Genomic DNA, 22943 nt, shown 5'->3' with positions numbered 1-22943 from the left:
CTTGCTGGCAATGTGCTGACAATCCAGTAAATATTGTACATAATATGAAGGTGTGAAGTTGTTTTAGAGGCTTTGAAGGTGACTCATCCTCACCCAAATAATGAAAGAGAACATTTTTCAACTTGAAAAATATTTTTAAAAGACATAAGCGTGGAACACCAACATGTATTGTACTTGTTTTGATTGTTATGGTCCACATGTTTGTTTTGAAATGAAGGTTTCTAACCAGCAGAAAGGCGGTTTGATGACGTCATAAAAGAGGAGGATCGGACAGGAAGTCCAAAGTCTTCCTTCCTCTTTTCCTCGAAACGCACCAAACTTCATTTCTGCTTGAATTCTTCTCATTTACACCGATTTCAATCTGCAGAAAGTCATCGTAAAAGGTGAGTTTGTACTTTGATGTTAGGTTGTATTGTTCCAGGTCATCCTAAAAGGTAAGTTAGGTGAGGTTTTATTGCTCTCAGCCGCCATTAATGACGTCGACGACTTTGGAAGAAATGTCAACAACGACGCCACATTTTTGATCAGTTGCTGTCGTCTGTTTACTTATATGACGATTAAATGTGTTTATATGATGATTAAATGTGTTTATATGATGATTAAATGTGTTGTTGTCGAACAAATAATCTTGGAAAGAAGCATTTGAAACGTTTAAGGAAGTCGTCTCTCTTCAAAATAAAAGCAGTACCGTGAATGGCCAGAGGTGGCAGTGCAGCACATTTTGTTATATACTTATTACTTGCACATGTTCAATATTTAATGTGTTTAATTTAAGCACAATAAATAAATAAACAAACATAGAAAATTCATATTTTAACAATGACAATTCTGTCTGTAGTATAGTTAATGTATGTAGGCTATGTAGTGTTTTTAACAGGATTTATATTGTGATGTGTATTTTATTTCTCAGTTCTGTAGTCTAATTACTGCTTTTAGGTAGACAATTTTATGATCTGTTGAAAAGTTCCAGTGCATGGTTCTCAAACTTTTTACACCCAAGTACCACCTGAGAAAAACCTTGGCTCTACAAGTAGCACAATAATCCCCAACATTAAATGCAGTAGCCTAGTAGGCCTACATAGTCATTAAAACCAGCCAGAGGTTTTATTTAACAAGTGAATTGTTGCGTCACGACCAGTTCTTCCTCCAAGGGAATCTAAGTTGCTGGTCAATCCCAAATTCTTTTGGATGACATATAAACTGATTAAGAAGGATCACCAGGACAGAATATATATATTTTCTAGTTTATTCCAAAGCTTTGGGAGGTCAACTCAATCAACACATTCGTATCGGCTGCCCGAGTTGATCTAACCCTCAATAACTCAATAGCACACTCCTTACACACACAAAAAGGCCCCACCTGTCAGGGTAGGATTACAGTTTTATTGTTCTCCTGTAGATAACATATAAGGGTGTACTCCAACTCCTACATTCCAAAGCTTCAAGGTAACACACACAGTGTATTTGCGGACATAAGATGACAAAATAGAAAGAGTACAAATGGAAAAACACTAGCTGTTTCAAATATGACTATGAATAAAAATAAGTAACTCTTAAATATGTATATATGCACTCTTCACAGTATTTATTATCTTTAGCCTCTGTAACATTACACATAGTTTGTGTAATGTTTGTTGTCCTATATTTCAAACACAGTACCACTGTGTTTGAAATACAGGAAAATAAAACACTGCTCAAATAATGTATCAAATCAAATAATTGCACATTAAAAGTTAAATAACCAGGTACTAAAATACATAGCAAAATACAGTTTTAAAATTTTAGATTAGAATGTACTTAAAATGATATATATTGTGTGTGTGTGTGTGTGTGTGTGTGTGTGTATAAAAACAGCATCCAAAATGATACCCCTTTTCTCTTTTTTATGTACATTGTAATATAACTAAATATACTGTATAATTTGCTTTTTAATTTTTTCATACTAGTTAGAATAAAAAAAAAATTTTTTTTATCCAAAACATTTGTACCAACAAATGTATTCAATGATTTAGGAATATATGCATCATCATACAAAATAATAACTGGATTTCCTTATTCTCTTTTGTTATTAGTGTGATATAACTACATAGCCTTGATTTGGTCATTTTCCTTCAATTTACTGGTCATTAAAATCTGAATACAATTTTGGGGTTTAAAGGCCTACTGAAATGATTTTTATTTATTTAAACGGGAATAGCAGATCCATTCTATGTGTCATACTTGATCATTTCGCGATATTGCCATATTTTTGCTGAAAGGATTTAGTAGAGAAAATCGACGATAAAGTTCGCAACTTTTGCTCGCTGATTAAAAAAAAGCCTTGCCTGTAGCGGAAGTAGCGTGACGTCACAGGAGCTAGTATTCCTCACAACTCCCCGTTGTTTACAATGGAGCGAGAGAGATTCGGACCGAGAAAGTGATGATTACCCCATTAATTTGAGCGAGGATGAAAGATTTGTAGATGAGGAACGTTACAGTGAAGGACTTGAGAGGCAGTGATGGACGTATCTTTGTTCGCTCTGACCGTAACTTAGGTACAAGCTGGCTCATTGGATTCCACACTCTCCTTTTTCTATTGTAGATCACAGATTTGTATTTTAAACCACCTGGGATACTATATCCTCTTGAAAATGAGAGTCGAGAACGCGAAATGGACATTCAGTGCCTTTTATCTCCACGACAATACATCGGCGAAATGCTTTAGCTACGAGCTAACGTGATAGCATCTTGCTTTAACTGCATATAGAAACAAAATAAATAAACCCCTGACTGGAAGTATAGATAGAAAATCAACAATACTATTAAACCGTGGACATGTAAATACACGGTTAATGCTTTCCAGGCTGGCGAAGGTTAACAATGCTGTGCTAACGACGCCATTGAAGCTAACTTAGCAACCGGACTGCACAGAGCTATGCTAAAAACATTAGCTCTCCACCTATGCCAGCCAGCCCTCATCTGCTCATCAACACTCGTGCTCACCTGCGTTCCAGCGATCGGCAGAAGGACGAAGGACTTCACCCGATGCGTTTGGCGGCCTGGAGACGTAGGAAGTCAAGGTGAAGTCGGCGGCTAGCGCGACTAGCGTGGCTAGCGCTCCAACAAAGTCCTCCTGGTTGTGTTGCTGTAGTCCGCTGCTAATACACCGATCCCACCTACAACTGTCTTCTTTGCAGCCTTCATTGTTCATTAAAAAAATTGCAAACGATGTCCAGAATACTGTGGAATTATGAAATGAAAACAGAGCTTTTTGTATAGGATTCTACGGGGTACCATAACTTCCGTTACTCGGACTTCGTCACGCGCATACGTCATCATACCGCGACGTTTCAGCCGGATATTTCCCAGGAATTTTAAAAAGTCACTTTATAAGTTAACCCGGCCGTATTGGCATGTGTTGCAATGTTAAGATTTCATCATTGATATATAAACTATCAGACTGCGTGGTCGCTAGTAGTGGCTTTCAGTAGGCCTTTAAGGAAAACAAACAATGTTTTTCTATAAACCAACAATGTAAGACAATTGAACAATATCAACCTAATAAAATGATTCCCTTTTATTACATACGATTGTTGGCAAACCATACAGTAGTCATTGTGCAAAATAACTCAACAAAAACTGCTATTGGCTGTCATTCAAATCATTTCCTCTTTCCCCCCCCCCCAAGGCCTGTTTGTCTCCAATTATGCATTTCAAGTTTATATGTAGTACTGGAATGTAACAACACTACAAGAAACTAGATCTTAGTGACAATAAACATAGAGGAGAACTAACAAATGTCATTCTCATCATAACGCTAATATCAGTCGGATACTGATATCTACTGCCCTCGGAATGGATCCAAGCGACGACCATTAAGAAAACCTCAGTCCCAGTCATCTATTCAAAAAAATGGACTTATAATGACAACTTACTTTTGGATCAACAATGGGTTGCTAAGTATTGGAATATTATCCCTATGAAGCACTTTGATGCAGGAGTCAATGTTTTGCTTTCCCTCCCCGGAACAGGCAGGATGTCTTTGACCATGACGCGAAGTGATGGGGTCACCGTCATGACGCTGACCTCCAACTCCAAGAGTCGTTTGCCTCCACTGTGCCAGATCCTGTGCGGGCTGTGCTACAGCCCCTTCTGCTGCTCAGTGTCCCAGCACCTCAGGGCGGCCATGGGGACGTCCCAGTCTACACTCGGGGTGAGACTTCAATGGTCAACAATGTGAGCGTGATGCCAATCCAAGTGTCCCCCTGCCTAGGCGCTTCATATAATGGTGGGCTTGCTCAACATCGGCCTGGGCACCATCCTCCTGTGCACAGGACCTGCCTCCTGGTGGCAGATGAATGACACTGCATTCCCTGAGTGGCTGGGAGGATTGGTAAGCCCCTTGTTTTGTATTCCAGCTGCAACATGATTTACCTATCAAATCATCTTCTTCTCTTCTAGTTCATATTATTTGGCATCGTCTGCATTTTGTCCGAGAAGTACCCGAGTCCATGTCTGGTGAGTGGCCTCCTCACGTTGTAATACCACAATCAGAAAGTCTTTATTACTGCATTTTCCACACTATACCTGGATATAAGCCACACCCACTACATTTTAGAAGAAAAACATATTTTTCCATATCCATAAGTCGCAGTTATTAACATTGTTGAATGAGTTACTTACACAAAACATTTTCTAAAGGTTTATTTACACCTTAAAGGCCTACTGAAAGCCACTACTAGCGACCACGCAGTCTGATAGTTTATATATCAATGATGAAATCTTAACATTGCAACACATGCCAATACGGCCGGGTTAACTTATAAAGTGACATTTAAAACTTCCCGGGAAATATCCGGCTGAAACATCGCGGTATGATGACGTATGCGCGTGACGAAGTCCGAGTAACGGAAGTTATGGTACCCCGTAGAATCCTATACAAAAAGCTCTGTTTTCATTTCATAATTCCACAGTATTCTGGACATCTTTTGCAATTTGTTTAATGAACAATGAAGGCTGCAAAGAAGACAGTTGTAGGTGGGATCAGTGTATTAGCAGCGGACTACAGCAACACAACCAGGAGGACTTTGTTGGAGCGCAAGCCGCGCTAGCCGCCGACCTCACCTTGACTTCCTACGTCTCCGGGCCGCCAAACGCATCGGGTGAAGTCCTTCGTCCTTCTGCCGATCGCTGGAACGCAGGTGAGCACGGGTGTTGATGAGCAAATGAGGGCTGGCTGGCGTAGGTGGAGAGCTAATGTTTTTAGCATAGCTCTGTGCAGTCCGGTTGCTAAGTTAGCTTCAATGGCGTCGTTAGCACAGCATTGTTAACCTTCGCCAGCCTGGAAAGCATTAACCGTGTATTTACATGTCCACGGTTTAATAGTATTGTTGATTTTCTATCTATCCTTCCAGTCAGGGGTTTATTTCTTTTGTTTCTATATGCAGTTAAAGCACGATGCTATCACGTTAGCTCGTAGCTTAAGCATTTCGCCGATGTATTGTCGTGGAGATAAAAGGCACTGAATGTCCATTTCGCGTTCTCGACTCTCATTTTCAAGAGGATATAGTATCCCAGGTGGTTTAAAATACAAATCTGTGATCTACAATAGAAAAAGGAGAGAGTGTGGAATCCAATGAGCCAGCTTGTACCTAAGTTACGGTCAGAGCGAAAAAAGATAAGTCCTTCACTGTAACGTTCCTCATCCACGAATCTTTCATCCTCGCTCAAATTAATGGGGTAATCATCACTTTCTCTGTCCGAATCTCTCTCGCTCCATTGTAAACAACGGGGAATTGTGAGGAATACTAGCTCCTGTGACGTCACGCTACTTCCGCTACAGGCAAGGCTTTTTTGTATCAGCGAGCAAAAGTTGCGAACTTTATCGTCGATTTTGTCTATTAAATCCTTTCAGCAAAAATATGGCAATATCGCGAAATGATCAAGTATGACACATAGAATGGATCTGCTATCCCCGTTTAAATGAAAAAAATTCATTTCAGTAGGCCTTTAATTGTGTCCAAACAGTGTCTCTAACACGGCAGTAAAACAACTGATGAAACAAAACCGAAGTTATGGACCCACTCGCTGCGCAAGCTAGCTCTCCAATCAGCTAAACAGACTCAATAACTCCACGGTGACGTCTTGGTGAATTTACTGAGGAATTTGTGAAAGTGAAACAATACAAAAAGAATGCCATTGAAAGTTAATAATACTAACACAGACACTGGTAGATGTGTTAGCATATTAGCGAAAGCTAATGACACTAGCTTCATTACATTATGACAGCATGTAGAAATATGCATGAAAACACTCCTACAGACATCACACATGGGACACTTTAGTAAGTAAGAATTGTTTTAGTTATATTGTAAAACTTACAAACGTTGCTTGGAAAGATGAATGATGAATCCTTTCAAGCAGAAACACTATGGACGGTTTTACTTCCGGTTTAAGGAAAAACAGGAAGTACATTTTCAACTCGTAGAATCTGCAGTAAGCAAACTCCTCTAAAAGATGGCACCATCCAATCCAATCCACTTTATTTATATAGCACATTTAAACAACAAAATGTTTCCAAAGTGCTGCACAACAATATTAAAAACAATATTCAAATATTATCCTTAGCTCCACCAATGACTGCATAAAAACCAAAAATAAATACATATAAAGCCAATATAAAAAACAATATAAATATGATTAAAAACGATTTTAAAGGGTAAAACCAATTAAAACAGTAAATAGAATTTAACATTTTAAAAACACAGAAGAGCACACAACTCACGTAGTGTTAAAAGCCAGAGAATAAAAGTGTGTCTTAAGACGAGACTTAAAACAGTCCACTGTGGGAGCAGTTTGAACATGGAGGGGCAGAGTGTTCCAGAGCTTAGGGCTGACCACAGAGAGGGCCCTGTCTCCCCTGGTTTTAAGTCTCGTCCTGGGCACCACGAGCTGGAGCTGGCTCTCGGACCTCAGAGCGCGCAGGAGTGTACATTTGGATGAGGTCTGAGATTAGGGATGATGTTTGATAAGGAATTATCGAGTTCGAGCCTATTATCGAATCCTCTTATCGAACCGATTCCTTATCGATTCTCTTATGGAGTCCAGATAGGTTGTTGTATATGGAAAAAAACACAATATTTGGTTTAACAAAAGCTCACTTTTATTATATAATAAAAAAATAAAATCTAATAAATAAATAAATATTGACTGTTACCCACCTAAAAAAATAAAATAACATAAATAAATATTGACTGTTGTTACCCAAAGTATATTAAGTGGGATTTTTCAGAGAAACATATACAGTAACACAAAAACAAGCTGTCTCTGTGATCACTATAGGTGTATAAATAATAATATAGTGTTAAATAAAATCAGTCCCTTGGGCACAAAACTGAAAATAATACAGCTCTCCAAAAAGTGCACTTCTGCTGCTATTGGAACATAACTGTTTGTTATGATGCTTTGACATGTTTGCACGTTATTTCTTTATTGAAAGAAAATTCTATGAAGAGAAAAGTTGTTTGCAAATGTGGTTACAATGCTAATAAATGAAAAGTTAAAGCTAAAAAAAGAAATACACTTTATTGAGTTAACATTATTTCTTTATAGGGGGAAAAATGTTATGAGCGAGAGAATATAACAACTACACTACCCATCATGCAACGGGAGTTACGAGCATGCGCGGTAGTCCCGAAAAGTGTTGCATGTTGCCACGCTGTGAAAGTAAACGTCAAGAACTCAGCCAACACGCCTCGTCTGCATTATTTATAATTAGACAGACAACACATCTACAGTGTGATTTTGTTTTGTTTACAAGGAAAGAAAAACAAAAGTTCAAAAAGGGAGATATGTTGTATATATATGTATGTGCTGCGTTGTTTTAAGAACGTTGCGACAGCTGCCGTAAAGGAGGTGCGTTGCTAGCCTGGTTGCTATGTTTCCGGTTGGTCGTAAAAGTGTTGGTCATGTGTTTTACTCTGCTAAAATCTCTCAGTAAAGTTATTCGATGGATTATAGCTTTTGTTTTGAACTTTATTACACCTTGGAGCGCTTTTTCCCGTCCATTGTTTTCCTGCTTTCGCTATCTGCGCCTAATGACTGAGCTACGTGACGTCATTTATTGTGATGTCCCACGGAGCATTTCTGGTCGGGACGGGATTCGAATAAAGAATCGACTCTTTTCCTTTACTATAGTGGTCTCGATAACGGGTACCGGTTCTCAAAAAGGGATTCGAGTCCGAGGACTCGGTTCTTTTCTTATCAAACAACCGGGAAAACCGGTTTCGAGTATCATCCCTATCCGAGATATACTGAGGTGCCAGTCCATGTAAAGCTTTAAAAACAAACAGCAAGGTTTTAAATTCCAATCTAAGATGCATTTGTGCCACAGCACAAACAATAACACACCCTTTCAGTCCTCTGCTTGGGTTTGATTAAACATTGTGAACACAAAACATTATGGCAAATATCCATAAATTAGCCGCAACGTTCCATAAGCCGCAGGGTTCAAAGTGTTGACAAAATTAGCGGAATTGACAATCTAACACATTTTGATGCTATATGCCATCCAATGTAGGTCGACGAATGCTAAGCTTCTACATTGTAGCTTTTGTGTTAGCAAATGATTGTAATATCTAATGTTCTAGTGTATTTCATGAATACATCTTATTTTCTAAACATGCCACTACTCCTCGTAGACTTGTCCCCATCTCGATAACGCCATCAAATATTTACCTTTTTTGAACTGATTGGTAATCCAAGCCAAGCTGATTTTCCCACAGCTGTGTTTACACGGCTAAAGATTGTACTCCCGTGAGACCTTTCCATATTGTTTATGCTGTGAACATCGTCTGCTGTATGCAGCCATCACTGTACATCATGCAGTCACACTTTGCTTTTTCTTACTAATCCCTTCCAAAATCTTCACTCGTCACCTCATTCTCTTCTCGAGGCATTGAAAGCATCGCAACTGCACTGTTCAGAGCAGGGGTCACCAACGCGGTGCCCGCGGGCACCAGGTAGCCCGTAAGGACCAGATGAGTAGCCCGCCGGCCTGTTCTAAAAATAGCTCAAATAGCAGCACTTACCAGTGAGCTGCCTCTATTTTTTAAATTGTATTTATTTACTAGCAAGCTGGTCTCGCTTTGCCCAACATTTTTAATTCTAAGAGAGACAAAACTCAAATAGAATTTGAAAATCCAAGAAAATATTTTAAAGACTTGGTCTTCACTTGCTTAAATAAATGCATTAATTTTTTTACTTTACTTCTTATAACTTTCAGAAAGACAATTTTAGAGAAAAAATACAACCTTAAAAAGGATTTTAGGATTTTTAAACACATATACCTTTTTACCTTTTAAATTCCTTCCTCTTCTTTCCTGACAATTGAAATCAATGTTCAAGTACATTTTTTTTTATTTATTGTAAAGAATAATTAATACATTTTAATTTAATTCTTCATTTTAGCTTCTGTTTTTTCGACGGAGAATATTTGTGAAATATTTCTTCAAACTTATTATGATTAAAATTCAAAAAAATTATTCTGGCAAATCTAGAAAATCTGTAGAATCAAATTTAAATCTTATTCCAAAGTCTTTTGAATTTATTTTAAAAATGTTGTTCTGGAAAATCTAGAAGAAATAATGATTTGTCTTTGTTAGAAATATAGCTTGGTCCAATTTGTTATATAATCTAACAAAGTGTAGATTGGATTTTAACCTATTTAAAACATGTCATCAAAATTCTAAAATGAATCTTGATCAGGAAAAATTACTAATGATGTTCCATAAATTATTTTTTTAAGTTTTTCTCTTCTATTTTTCGGTTGAATTTTGAATTTTAAAGAGTCGAAATTGAAGATAAACTATGTTTGAAAATTTAATTGTCATTTTTTTCATGTTTTCTCCTCTTTTAAACCATTCAATTAAGTGTAAATATCATTAATTATTAATAATAACATAGAGTAAAGGTAAATTGAGCAAATTGGCTATTTCTGGCAATTTATTGAAGTGTGTATCAAACTGGTAGCCCTTCGCATTAATCACTACCCAAGAAGTAGCTCTTGCTTTCAAAAAGGTTGGTGACCCCTGGTTCAGAGTCTCAGAAGACATCATTTTATGCTCTCAGACTTACATAGGACAGCTGCAATCTGAGGGGATGGTGACAGATCCAAAGTATTTTTCTCAGTAGGGCTTTCTTCAAATAATCCAAGATTTGATGATTCAATTCTGAGGGCTCCGATTCCACCGTCTACCCCGCGGTCCAATCGTCTAACATTCAACCTCTCAACTTACTGAGCTTGATTGCGTTCAACATATCTTCTTTAAGTGAAGTCTTTTCCAGACTGTAGAGCACATGGGTAAATAAGCCACGCCCACTACATTTTAGAAGGAAAGAAGATGTTTCCGTAATTAGCTGCACTGGACTATAAATGGCAGATAACACACACCACACGCTGCTGCTGTCCCCATACCAATCCTTGTAGAACACACACCACATGCTGCTGCTGTCCCCATACCAATCTTTGTACAACACACACCACACACTGCTCTTGTCCCCATACCAATCCTTGTAGAACACACACCACACGCTGCTGCTGTCCCCATACCAATCTTTGTACAACACACACCACACACTGCTCTTGTCCCCATACCAATCTTTGTACAACACACACCACACGCTGCTGCTGTCCCCATACCAATCTTTTGCTACCACTACCAACATGTATTTCCATACTTTTCTAAATAAAGGGCACCACAAAAATGTCATTATTGTCTTTATTGTAACAACAAATGTTAGTGTACATGAAACATATGTTTATTATTGTCATTTAGTCCTTCAACTTGTCTTTTAGTAGTAAGTAAACAAACAAAGACTCCTAATTAGTCATATGCAGTCACATATTTATTATTTTGTACACATTATGAGGGACATCCTAACTTTATACATCCCTAAGTAATGACCGCACCTTTTTAGAAGTGTGTTGTTCTTGATAGTAATCATTTGTCATTTGATTGGCAGGTGACTGTCAATGTGATACTGAACATGGTGGGCGTGGCCTTCGCCATCACTGCCATCGTACTGTACATCCTCAACTTGACACACATCAACTTGTGGTACATGTGTGGGCAAGACCGACATGATTATTACTGGGGGAGAAGACCCACACCCGAACCCACCATGAGTGCCAGTGAGGAGCGCATGAAGGAGCGATGCATGCAGGGAAAATATTTGTTTGCGGTGAGTGAGGCTGCATTTATTATGTCGACATCACATCTTTATCACGTCGACATCACATCTTTATTATGTCGACATCACATCTTTGTTATGTCTACATCACATCTTTGTTATGTCGACATCACATCTTTATTACGTCGATATCACATCTTATGTCGACATCACATCTTTATTACGTCGACATCACATCTTTATTACGTCTACATCACATCTTTATTACGTCGACATCACATCTTTATTATGTCGACATCACATCTTTATTATGTCGACATCACATCTTTATTACGTCGACATCACATCTTATGTCGACATCACATCTTTATTACGTCGACATCACATCTTTGTTACGTCTACATCACATCTTTGTTACGTCGACATCACATCTTTATTACGTCGACATCACATCTTTATTACGTCGACATCACATCTTTATTACGTCGACATCACATCTTTATTACGTCGACATCACATCTTTATTACGTCGACATCACATCTTTATTACGTCGACATCACATCTTTGTTACGTCTATATCACATCTTTATTACGTCGACATCACATCTTTATTACGTCGACATCACATCTTTATTATGTCGACATCACATCTTTGTTACGTCTACATCACATCTTTATTACGTCGACATCACATCTTTGTTACGTCTACATCACATCTTTATTACGTCGACATCTCATCTTTATTACGTCGACATCACATCTTTATTACGTCGACATCACATCTTTATTACGTCGACATCACATTTTATGTCGACATCACATCTTCATTACGTCGACATCACATCTTTATTACGTCGACATCACATCTTTGTTACGTCTACATCACATCTTTATTATGTCGACATCACATCTTTATTATGTCTACATCACATCTTTATTATGTCGACATCACATCTTTATTACGTCGACATCACATCTTTATTACGTCGACATCACATCTTTGTTACGTCTACATCACATCTTTATTATGTCGACATCACATCTTTGTTACGTCGACATCACATCTTTGTTACGTCGACATCACATCTTTATTACGTCGACATCACATCTTTATTACGTCGACATCACATCTTTGTTACGTCGACATCACATCTTTATTACGTCGACATCACATCTTTATTACGTCGACATCACATCTTTATTACGTCGACATCACATCTTTATTACGTCGACATCACATCTTTATTACGTCGACATCACATCTTTATTACGTCGACATCACATCTTTATTACGTCGACATCACATCTTTGTTACGTCGACATCACATATTTATTACGTCGACGTCACATCTTTGTTACGTCGACATCACATCTTTATTACGTCGACATCACATCTTTATTACGTCTACATCACATCTTTATTACGTCTACATCACATCTTTGTTACGTCGACATCACATCTTTATTACGTCGACATCACATCTTTATTACGTCGACATCACATCTTTATTACGTCGACATCACATCTTTATTACGTCGACATCACATCTTTATTACGTCGACATCACATCTTTGTTACGTCTATATCACATCTTTATTACGTCGACATCACATCTTTATTACGTCGACATCACATCTTTATTATGTCGACATCACATCTTTGTTACGTCTACATCACATCTTTATTACGTCGACATCACATCTTTGTTACGTCTACATCACATCTTTATTACGTCGACATCTCATCTTTATTACGTCGACATCACATCTTTATTACGTCGACATCACATCTTTATTACGTCGACATCACATTTTATGTCGACATCACATCTTCATTACGTCGACATCACATCTTTATTACGTCGACATCACATCGTTGTTACGTCTACATCACATCTTTATTATGTCGACATCACATCTTTATTATGTCGACATCACATCTTTATTACGTCGACATCACATCTTTATTACGTCGGCATCACATCTTTATTACGTCGACATCACATCTTTGTTACGTCTACATCACATCTTTATTATGTCGACATCACATCTTTGTTACGTCGACATCACATCTTTGTTACGTCGACATCACATCTTTATTACGTCGACATCACATCTTTATTACGTCGACATCACATCTTTGTTACGTTGACATCACATCTTTATTACGTCGACATCACATCTTTATTACGTCGACATCACATCTTTATTACGTCGACATCACATCTTTATTACGTCGACATCACATCTTTATTACGTCGACATCACATCTTTGTTACGTCGACATCACATCTTTGTTACGTCGACATCACATATTTATTACGTCGACGTCACATCTTTGTTACGTCGACATCACATCTTTATTACGTCGACATCACATCTTTATTACGTCGACATCACATCTTTATTACGTCGACATCACATCTTTATTACGTCGACATCACATCTTTATTACGTCGACATCACATCTTTATTACGTCGACATCACATCTTTATTACGTCTACATCACATCTTTGTTACGTCGACATCACATCTTTATTACGTCGACATCACATCTTTGTTACGTCGACATCACATCTTTATTATGTCTACATCACATCTTTGTTACGTCGACATCACATCTTTATTACGTCGACATCACATCTTTATTACGTCGACATCACATCTTTATTACGTCGACATCACATCTTTATTACGTCGACATCACATCTTTATTACGTCGACATCACATCTTTGTTACGTCTATATCACATCTTTATTACGTCGACATCACATCTTTATTACGTCGACATCACATCTTTATTATGTCGACATCACATCTTTGTTACGTCTACATCACATCTTTATTACGTCGACATCACATCTTTGTTACGTCTACATCACATCTTTATTACGTCGACATCTCATCTTTATTACGTCGACATCACATCTTTATTACGTCGACATCACATCTTTATTACGTCGACATCACATTTTATGTCGACATCACATCTTCATTACGTCGACATCACATCTTTATTACGTCGACATCACATCGTTGTTACGTCTACATCACATCTTTATTATGTCGACATCACATCTTTATTATGTCGACATCACATCTTTATTACGTCGACATCACATCTTTATTATGTCGACATCACATCTTTGTTACGTCTACATCACATCTTTATTACGTCGACATCACATCTTTGTTACGTCTACATCACATCTTTATTACGTCGACATCTCATCTTTATTACGTCGACATCACATCTTTATTACGTCGACATCACATCTTTATTACGTCGACATCACATTTTATGTCGACATCACATCTTCATTACGTCGACATCACATCTTTATTACGTCGACATCACATCTTTGTTACGTCTACATCACATCTTTATTATGTCGACATCACATCTTTATTATGTCTACATCACATCTTCATTATGTCGACATCACATCTTTATTACGTCGACATCACATCTTTATTACGTCGACATCACATCTTTGTTACGTCTACATCACATCTTTATTATGTCGACATCACATCTTTGTTACGTCGACATCACATCTTTGTTACGTCGACATCACATCTTTATTACGTCGACATCACATCTTTATTACGTCGACATCACATCTTTGTTACGTCGACATCACATCTTTATTACGTCGACATCACATCTTTATTACGTCGACATCACATCTTTATTACGTCGACATCACATCTTTATTACGTCGACATCACATCTTTATTACGTCGACATCACATCTTTATTACGTCGACATCACATCTTTATTACGTCGACATCACATCTTTGTTACGTCGACATCACATATTTATTACGTCGACGTCACATCTTTGTTACGTCGACATCACATCTTTATTACGTCGACATCACATCTTTATTACGTCTACATCACATCTTTATTACGTCTACATCACATCTTTGTTACGTCGACATCACATCTTTATTACGTCGACATCACATCTTTATTACGTCGACATCACATCTTTATTACGTCGACATCACATCTTTATTACGTCGACATCACATCTTTATTACGTCGACATCACATCTTTGTTACGTCTATATCACATCTTTATTACGTCGACATCACATCTTTATTACGTCGACATCACATCTTTATTATGTCGACATCACATCTTTGTTACGTCTACATCACATCTTTATTACGTCGACATCACATCTTTGTTACGTCTACATCACATCTTTATTACGTCGACATCTCATCTTTATTACGTCGACATCACATCTTTATTACGTCGACATCACATCTTTATTACGTCGACATCACATTTTATGTCGACATCACATCTTCATTACGTCGACATCACATCTTTATTACGTCGACATCACATCGTTGTTACGTCTACATCACATCTTTATTATGTCGACATCACATCTTTATTATGTCGACATCACATCTTTATTACGTCGACATCACATCTTTATTACGTCGGCATCACATCTTTATTACGTCGACATCACATCTTTGTTACGTCTACATCACATCTTTGTTACGTCGACATCACATCTTTGTTACGTCGACATCACATCTTTATTACGTCGACATCACATCTTTATTACGTCGACATCACATCTTTGTTACGTTGACATCACATCTTTATTACGTCGACATCACATCTTTATTACGTCGACATCACATCTTTATTACGTCGACATCACATCTTTATTACGTCGACATCACATCTTTATTACGTCGACATCACATCTTTGTTACGTCGACATCACATCTTTGTTACGTCGACATCACATATTTATTACGTCGACGTCACATCTTTGTTACGTCGACATCACATCTTTATTACGTCGACATCACATCTTTATTACGTCGACATCACATCTTTATTACGTCGACATCACATCTTTATTACGTCGACATCACATCTTTATTACGTCGACATCACATCTTTGTTACGTCGACATCACATATTTATTACGTCGACGTCACATCTTTGTTACGTCGACATCACATCTTTATTACGTCGACATCACATCTTTATTACGTCTACATCACATCTTTATTACGTCTACATCACATCTTTGTTACGTCGACATCACATCTTTATTACGTCGACATCACATCTTTATTACGTCGACATCACATCTTTATTACGTCGACATCACATCTTTATTACGTCGACATCACATCTTTATTACGTCGACATCACATCTTTGTTACGTCTATATCACATCTTTATTACGTCGACATCACATCTTTATTACGTCGACATCACATCTTTATTATGTCGACATCACATCTTTGTTACGTCTACATCACATCTTTATTACGTCGACATCACATCTTTGTTACGTCTACATCACATCTTTATTACGTCGACATCTCATCTTTATTACGTCGACATCACATCTTTATTACGTCGACATCACATCTTTATTACGTCGACATCACATTTTATGTCGACATCACATCTTCATTACGTCGACATCACATCTTTATTACGTCGACATCACATCGTTGTTACGTCTACATCACATCTTTATTATGTCGACATCACATCTTTATTATGTCGACATCACATCTTTATTACGTCGACATCACATCTTTATTACGTCGGCATCACATCTTTATTACGTCGACATCACATCCTTGTTACGTCTACATCACATCTTTATTATGTCGACATCACATCTTTGTTACGTCGACATCACATCTTTGTTACGTCGACATCACATCTTTATTACGTCGACATCACATCTTTATTACGTCGACATCACATCTTTGTTACGTTGACATCACATCTTTATTACGTCGACATCACATCTTTATTACGTCGACATCACATCTTTATTACGTCGACATCACATCTTTATTACGTCGACATCACATCTTTATTACGTCGACATCACATCTTTGTTACGTCGACATCACATCTTTGTTACGTCGACATCACATATTTATTACGTCGACGTCACATCTTTGTTACGTCGACATCACATCTTTATTACGTCGACATCACATCTTTATTACGTCGACATCACATCTTTATTACGTCGACATCACATCTTTATTACGTCGACATCACATCTTTATTACGTCGACATCACATCTTTATTACGTCGACATCACATCTTTATTACGTCTACATCACATCTTTGTTACGTCGACATCACATCTTTATTACGTCGACATCACATCTTTGTTACGTCGACATCACATCTTTATTATGTCGACATCACATCTTTATTACGTCGACATCACATCTTTATTACGTCTACATCACATCTTTATTACGTCTACATCACATCTTTATTACGTCTACATCACATCTTTATTTTTATTATTATTTTATTATCTTTACAACTTGTCTTTTAGTAGTAAGTAAACAAACAAAGACTCCTAATTAGTCATATGCAGTCACATATTTATTATTTTGTACACATTATGAGGGACATCCTAACTTTATACATCCCTAAGTAATGACCGCACCTTTTTAGAAATGACATCTTTATTACGTCTACATCACATCTTTGTTACGTCGACATCACATCTTTATTACGTCGACATCACATCTTTGTTACGTCGACATCACATCTTTGTTACGTCGACATCACATCTTTATTACGTCGACATGACATCTTTATTACGTCGACATCACATCTTTATTACGTCGACATCACATCTTTGTTACGTCGACATCACATCTTTATTACGTCTACATCACATCTTTATTACGTCTACATCACATCTTTATTACGTCTACATCACATCTTTATTACGTCTACATCACATCTTTATTACGTCTACATCACATCTTTATTACGTCGACATCACATCTTTATTACGTCTACATCACATCTTTATTACGTCTACATCACATCTTTATTACGTCGACATCACATCTTTATTACGTCGACATCACATCTTTATTACGTCGACATCACATCTTTATTACGTCGACATCACATCTTTATTACGTCTACATCACATCTTTGTTACGTCGACATCACATCTTTATTACGTCGACATCACATCTTTATTACGTCGACATCACATCTTTATTACGTCTACATCACATCTTTATTACGTCGACATCACATCTTTGTTACGTCGACATCACATCTTTATTACGTCTACATCACATCTTTATTACGTCTACATCACATCTTTATTACGTCGACATCACATCTTTATTACGTCTACATCACATCTTTATTACGTCGACATCACATCTTTATTACGTCGACATCACATCTTTATTACGTCGACATCACATCTTTATTACGTCTACATCACATCTTTATTACGTCGACATCACATCTTTATTACGTCTACATCACATCTTTATTACGTCGACATCACATCTTTATTACGTCTACATCACATCTTTATTACGTCGACATCACATCTTATGTCGACATCACATCTTATGTCGACATCACATCTTTATTATGTCGACATCACATCTTTATTATTCACCTAGTTAGTTACTAGCTGTCACCCGGGACTGATGACTACATTCACCTAGTTAGTTACTAGCTGTCACCCGGGACTGATGACTACATTCACCTAGTTAGTTACTAGCTGTCACCCGGGACTGATGACTACATTCACCTAGTTAGTTACTAGCTGTCACCCGGGACTGATGACTACATTCACCTAGTTAGCGTATAGAAGCTGCAGCCACTATATTTGACCAAGAAGTTTCCATATATTATCTATGTTGTAAAATGACTTATTTTCAATGTAAATGTTGATTGACATACCTTCATTGCTTCCAAATAGTGTCTATTTGTAACACGGCAGTAAAACGGCTGCTCAAACAAAACAGAAGTCATGCTCATGGACCCGCTAGCTGCACAAGCTAGCTCTCCAATCAGCAATACTATATACACTCCTATATACAATACTATATACATTACCATATACAATACTACATACAATACTATATACATTACTATATACAATACAATATATATTACTATATACAATACTATATACAATACTATATACACTACTATATACACTACTATATACAATACTATATACATTACTATATGCGATACAATATATATTACTATATACAATAACTCCACGCTGACGTCTTGGTGAATTCACTGAGGAATTAGTGAAAGTGAAAGTGAAACAATACAAAAAGAATGCCACAGTACTGACAGACACTCGTAAAGGTGTTAGCATAGTAGCTAATGCTAACTTGATTACATAACAATAGCATGTACAAACATACATGAAAACACTCCTTCACACACGTGACGCTTTAGTAAGTAAGAATTGTTTTAGTAAAACTTAGGAATGTTGCTTGGAGTGATGAATGAAGACGTAGAAACGTTGTGGATGATTAAAAGACTAAATGGAAGGACACTGCAGCACCTGCACTGAGTGAACTGCTCCAAGAGATGGCACCATAGCACAAACAATAACACAACATGTAGTCTTTGTTTAATGACAACTATTTACTTTGTCAGCCAAGAAAACACCATCAAGGATTGTCATGATTAACAATGATTGTCATGATTAACAATGATTATCATGATTAACAATGATTATCATGATTAACAATGATTAACAATGATTAACAATGATTATCATGATTAACAATGATTGTCATGATTAACAATGATTATCATGATTAACAATGATTAACAATGATTAACAATGATTGTCATGATTAACAATGATTGTCATGATTAACAATGATTATCATGATTAACAATGATTAACAATGATTAACAATGATTGTCATGATTAACAATGATTATCATGATTAACAATGATTAACAATGATTAACAATGATTGTCATGATTAACAATGATTATCATGATTAACAATGATTGTCATGATTAACAATGATTGTCATGATTAACAATGATTATCATGATTAACAATGATTAACAATGATTAACAATGATTGTCATGATTAACAATGATTATCATGATTAACAATGATTGTCATGATTAACAATGATTAACAATGATTAACAATGATTGTCATGATTAACAATGATTGTCATGATTAACAATGATTGTCATGATTAACAATGATTATCATGATTAACAATGATTGCCATGATTAACAATGATTATCATGATTAACAATGATTGTCATGATTAACAATGATTGTCATGATTAGCAATGATTATCATGATTAACAATGATTATCATGATTAACAATGATTATCATGAGTAACAATGATTGTCATGATTAACAATGATTGTCATGATTAACAATGATTATCATGATTAACAATGATTAACAATGATTATCATGAGTAACAATGATTATCATGATTAACAATGATTGTCATGATTAACAATGATTATCATGATTAACAATGATTAACAATGATTATCATGAGTAACAATGCATTATTATTATTATTATTGACTTGCATGATGTGGCGTTGACCAGATGCTGGTGACAGGCATCAACGGGGTCCTGATAGTGCTGGCTGCCCTGGAGCTCTGCCTGACTATAAGCTCCTGCGTGTTGTCCATCAAGGCTCTGAGGCGCAACGACCAGCCCATGAAAGTGAGCGCTAGCCAGTGAGCTAGCCAGTGAGCTAGCCAGTGAGCTGTCACTCAAATGTCCTGATGGCCCTTCTTTTGTCTCAGAGCCAGGATCCTGAGAAGTACAGCCCACTTCTGGAGGAAGACCATCCTTGTGCCTGAGGACATCTTCTTCCTTGTGGTCCTTCATCAACATCTAGCAACTTCTTCCTTGTAGTCACTCAGCAGCTTCTAGCAACTTCCTTCATTTCCTAAAGTCACATTAAACACATAACCTTCATCAACTTCTAGCAACTTCTTCCTTGTGGTCCTTCATCAACTTCTAGCAACTTCTTCCTTGTGGTCCTTCATCAACTTCTAGCAACTTCTTCCTTGTGGTCCTTCATCAACTTCTAGCAACTTCTTCCTTGTGGTCCTTCATCAACATCTAGCAACTTCTTCCTTGCAGTCACTCAGCAGCTTCTAGCAACTTCTTCCTTGTGGTCCTTCATCAACATCTAGCAACTTCTTCCTTGTAGTCACTCAGCAGCTTCTAGCAACTTCCTTCATTTCCTAAAGTCACATTAAACACATAACCTTCATCAACTTCTAGCAACTTCTTCCTTGTGGTCCTTCATCAACATCTAGCAACTTCTTCCTTGTGGTCCTTCATCAACTTCTAGCAACTTCTTCCTTGTGGTCCTTCATCAACTTCTAGCAACTTCTTCCTTGTGGTCCTTCATCAACATCTAGCAACTTCTTCCTTGTGGTCCTTCATCAACTTCTAGCAACTTCTTCCTTGTGGTCCTTCATCAACATCTAGCAACTTCTTCCTTGTGGTCCTTCATCAACTTCTAGCAACTTCTTCCTTGTGGTCCTTCATCAACATCTAGCAACTTCTTCCTTGTGGTCCTTCATCAACATCTAGCAACTTCTTCCTTGTGGTCCTTCATCAACATCTAGCAACTTCTTCCTTGTGGTCCTTCATCAACATCTAGCAACTTCTTCCTTGTGGTCCTTCATCAACATCTAGCTACTTCTTCCTTGTAGTCACTCAGCAGCTTCTAGCAACTTCCTTCATTTCCTAAAGTCACATTAAACACATAAGAAGAAAAGTGTAAGAAAAGTTGTCATGGAAGGAGAAAGTGTTTCAATATTCCCTCTGGGATGCTCCTGCTCACATATAAATAATCACTACATGGTCAAGTACATCACTGATACGCTCCCACTATAGAAGCCCTCTAGATCACTAAGATCTTCTGGATCAAAGCCCTCTAGATCACTAAGATCTTCTGGATCAAAGCCCTCTAGATCACTAAGATCTTCTGGATCAAAGCCCTCTAGATCACTAAGATCTTCTGGATCAAAGCCCTCTAGATCACTAAGATCTTCTGGATCAAAGCCCTCTAGATCACTAAGATCTTCTGGATCAAAGCCCTCTAGATCACTAAGATCTTCTGGATCAAAGCCCTCTAGATCACTAAGATCTTCTGGATCAAAGCCCTCTAGATCACTAAGATCTTCTGGATCAAAGCCCTCTAGATCACTAAGATCTTCTGGATCAAAGCCCTCTAGATCACTAAGATCTTCTGGATCAAAGCCCTCTAGATCACTAAGATCTTCTGGATCAAAGCCCTCTAGATCACTAAGATCTTCTGGATCAAAGCCCTCTAGATCACTAAGATCTCCTGGATCAAAGCCCTCTAGATCACTAAGATCTCCTGGATCAAAGCCCTCTAGATCACTAAGATCTTCTGGATCAAAGCCCTCTAGATCACTAAGACCTCCAGGATCAAAGCCCTCTAGATCACTAAGATCTTCTGGATCAAAGCCCTCTAGATCACTAAGATCTTCTGGATCAGTTCCCAGAGTCCAGTCCAATCAAGGGAGAGCATCATTCAGTCCCGATGCAACAAATAAACTTCCTGAAGATCTCAGACTCTCCCCAACTCTTGACTACTTTTAAAACTACACCTAAATGTTCACCTCAGCTTTCAGTTAAATCTTTGAATCTTTTCACTTTTAATGTCTGCACTGTTTTTATTTTTGTTGTCGGCATTTTAATTTTCTTTCATTTCACTTTGTTGTCTGTGAAGCACTTTGAGTCTGCCTTGTTGTACAAATAAAGTTGCCTTACCTTGGATGTTTCTTTCAAAGTGGCACCGCTCACTATTCAGTCATCAATATTCTCACTCATTGAAATCAATGTTGCTATGAACTATTGATCTGTTCAATGTTGCAATGAACTATTGATCTGTTCAATGTTGCT

The 22943-nt window shown here is 37.3% G+C and overlaps 1 protein-coding gene across 1 annotated transcript; it reads left to right on the top strand.

Moving 5' to 3' along the window:
- Positions 1–229: 229 nt before the first annotated feature.
- On the top strand, positions 230–22817 carry LOC133659724 (uncharacterized). The gene is made up of 7 exons (XM_062062358.1): positions 230–383; positions 4011–4192; positions 4253–4372; positions 4441–4497; positions 11002–11220; positions 20598–20717; positions 20801–22817. The coding sequence occupies exons 2-7, from the start codon at positions 4016–4018 to the stop codon at positions 20855–20857; spliced, it is 750 nt and encodes a 249-aa protein (XP_061918342.1). The 5' UTR covers positions 230–383; positions 4011–4015; the 3' UTR covers positions 20858–22817.
- Positions 22818–22943: the final 126 nt, after the last annotated feature.

This window comes from Entelurus aequoreus, linkage group LG11 (genome assembly GCF_033978785.1).
Source record: "Entelurus aequoreus isolate RoL-2023_Sb linkage group LG11, RoL_Eaeq_v1.1, whole genome shotgun sequence".
NCBI classification, from domain to species: Eukaryota; Metazoa; Chordata; class Actinopteri; order Syngnathiformes; family Syngnathidae; genus Entelurus; species Entelurus aequoreus.
The sequence above is the reverse complement of the archived record's forward strand: the minus strand, read 5'-3'. Positions and strand labels throughout refer to the sequence as shown.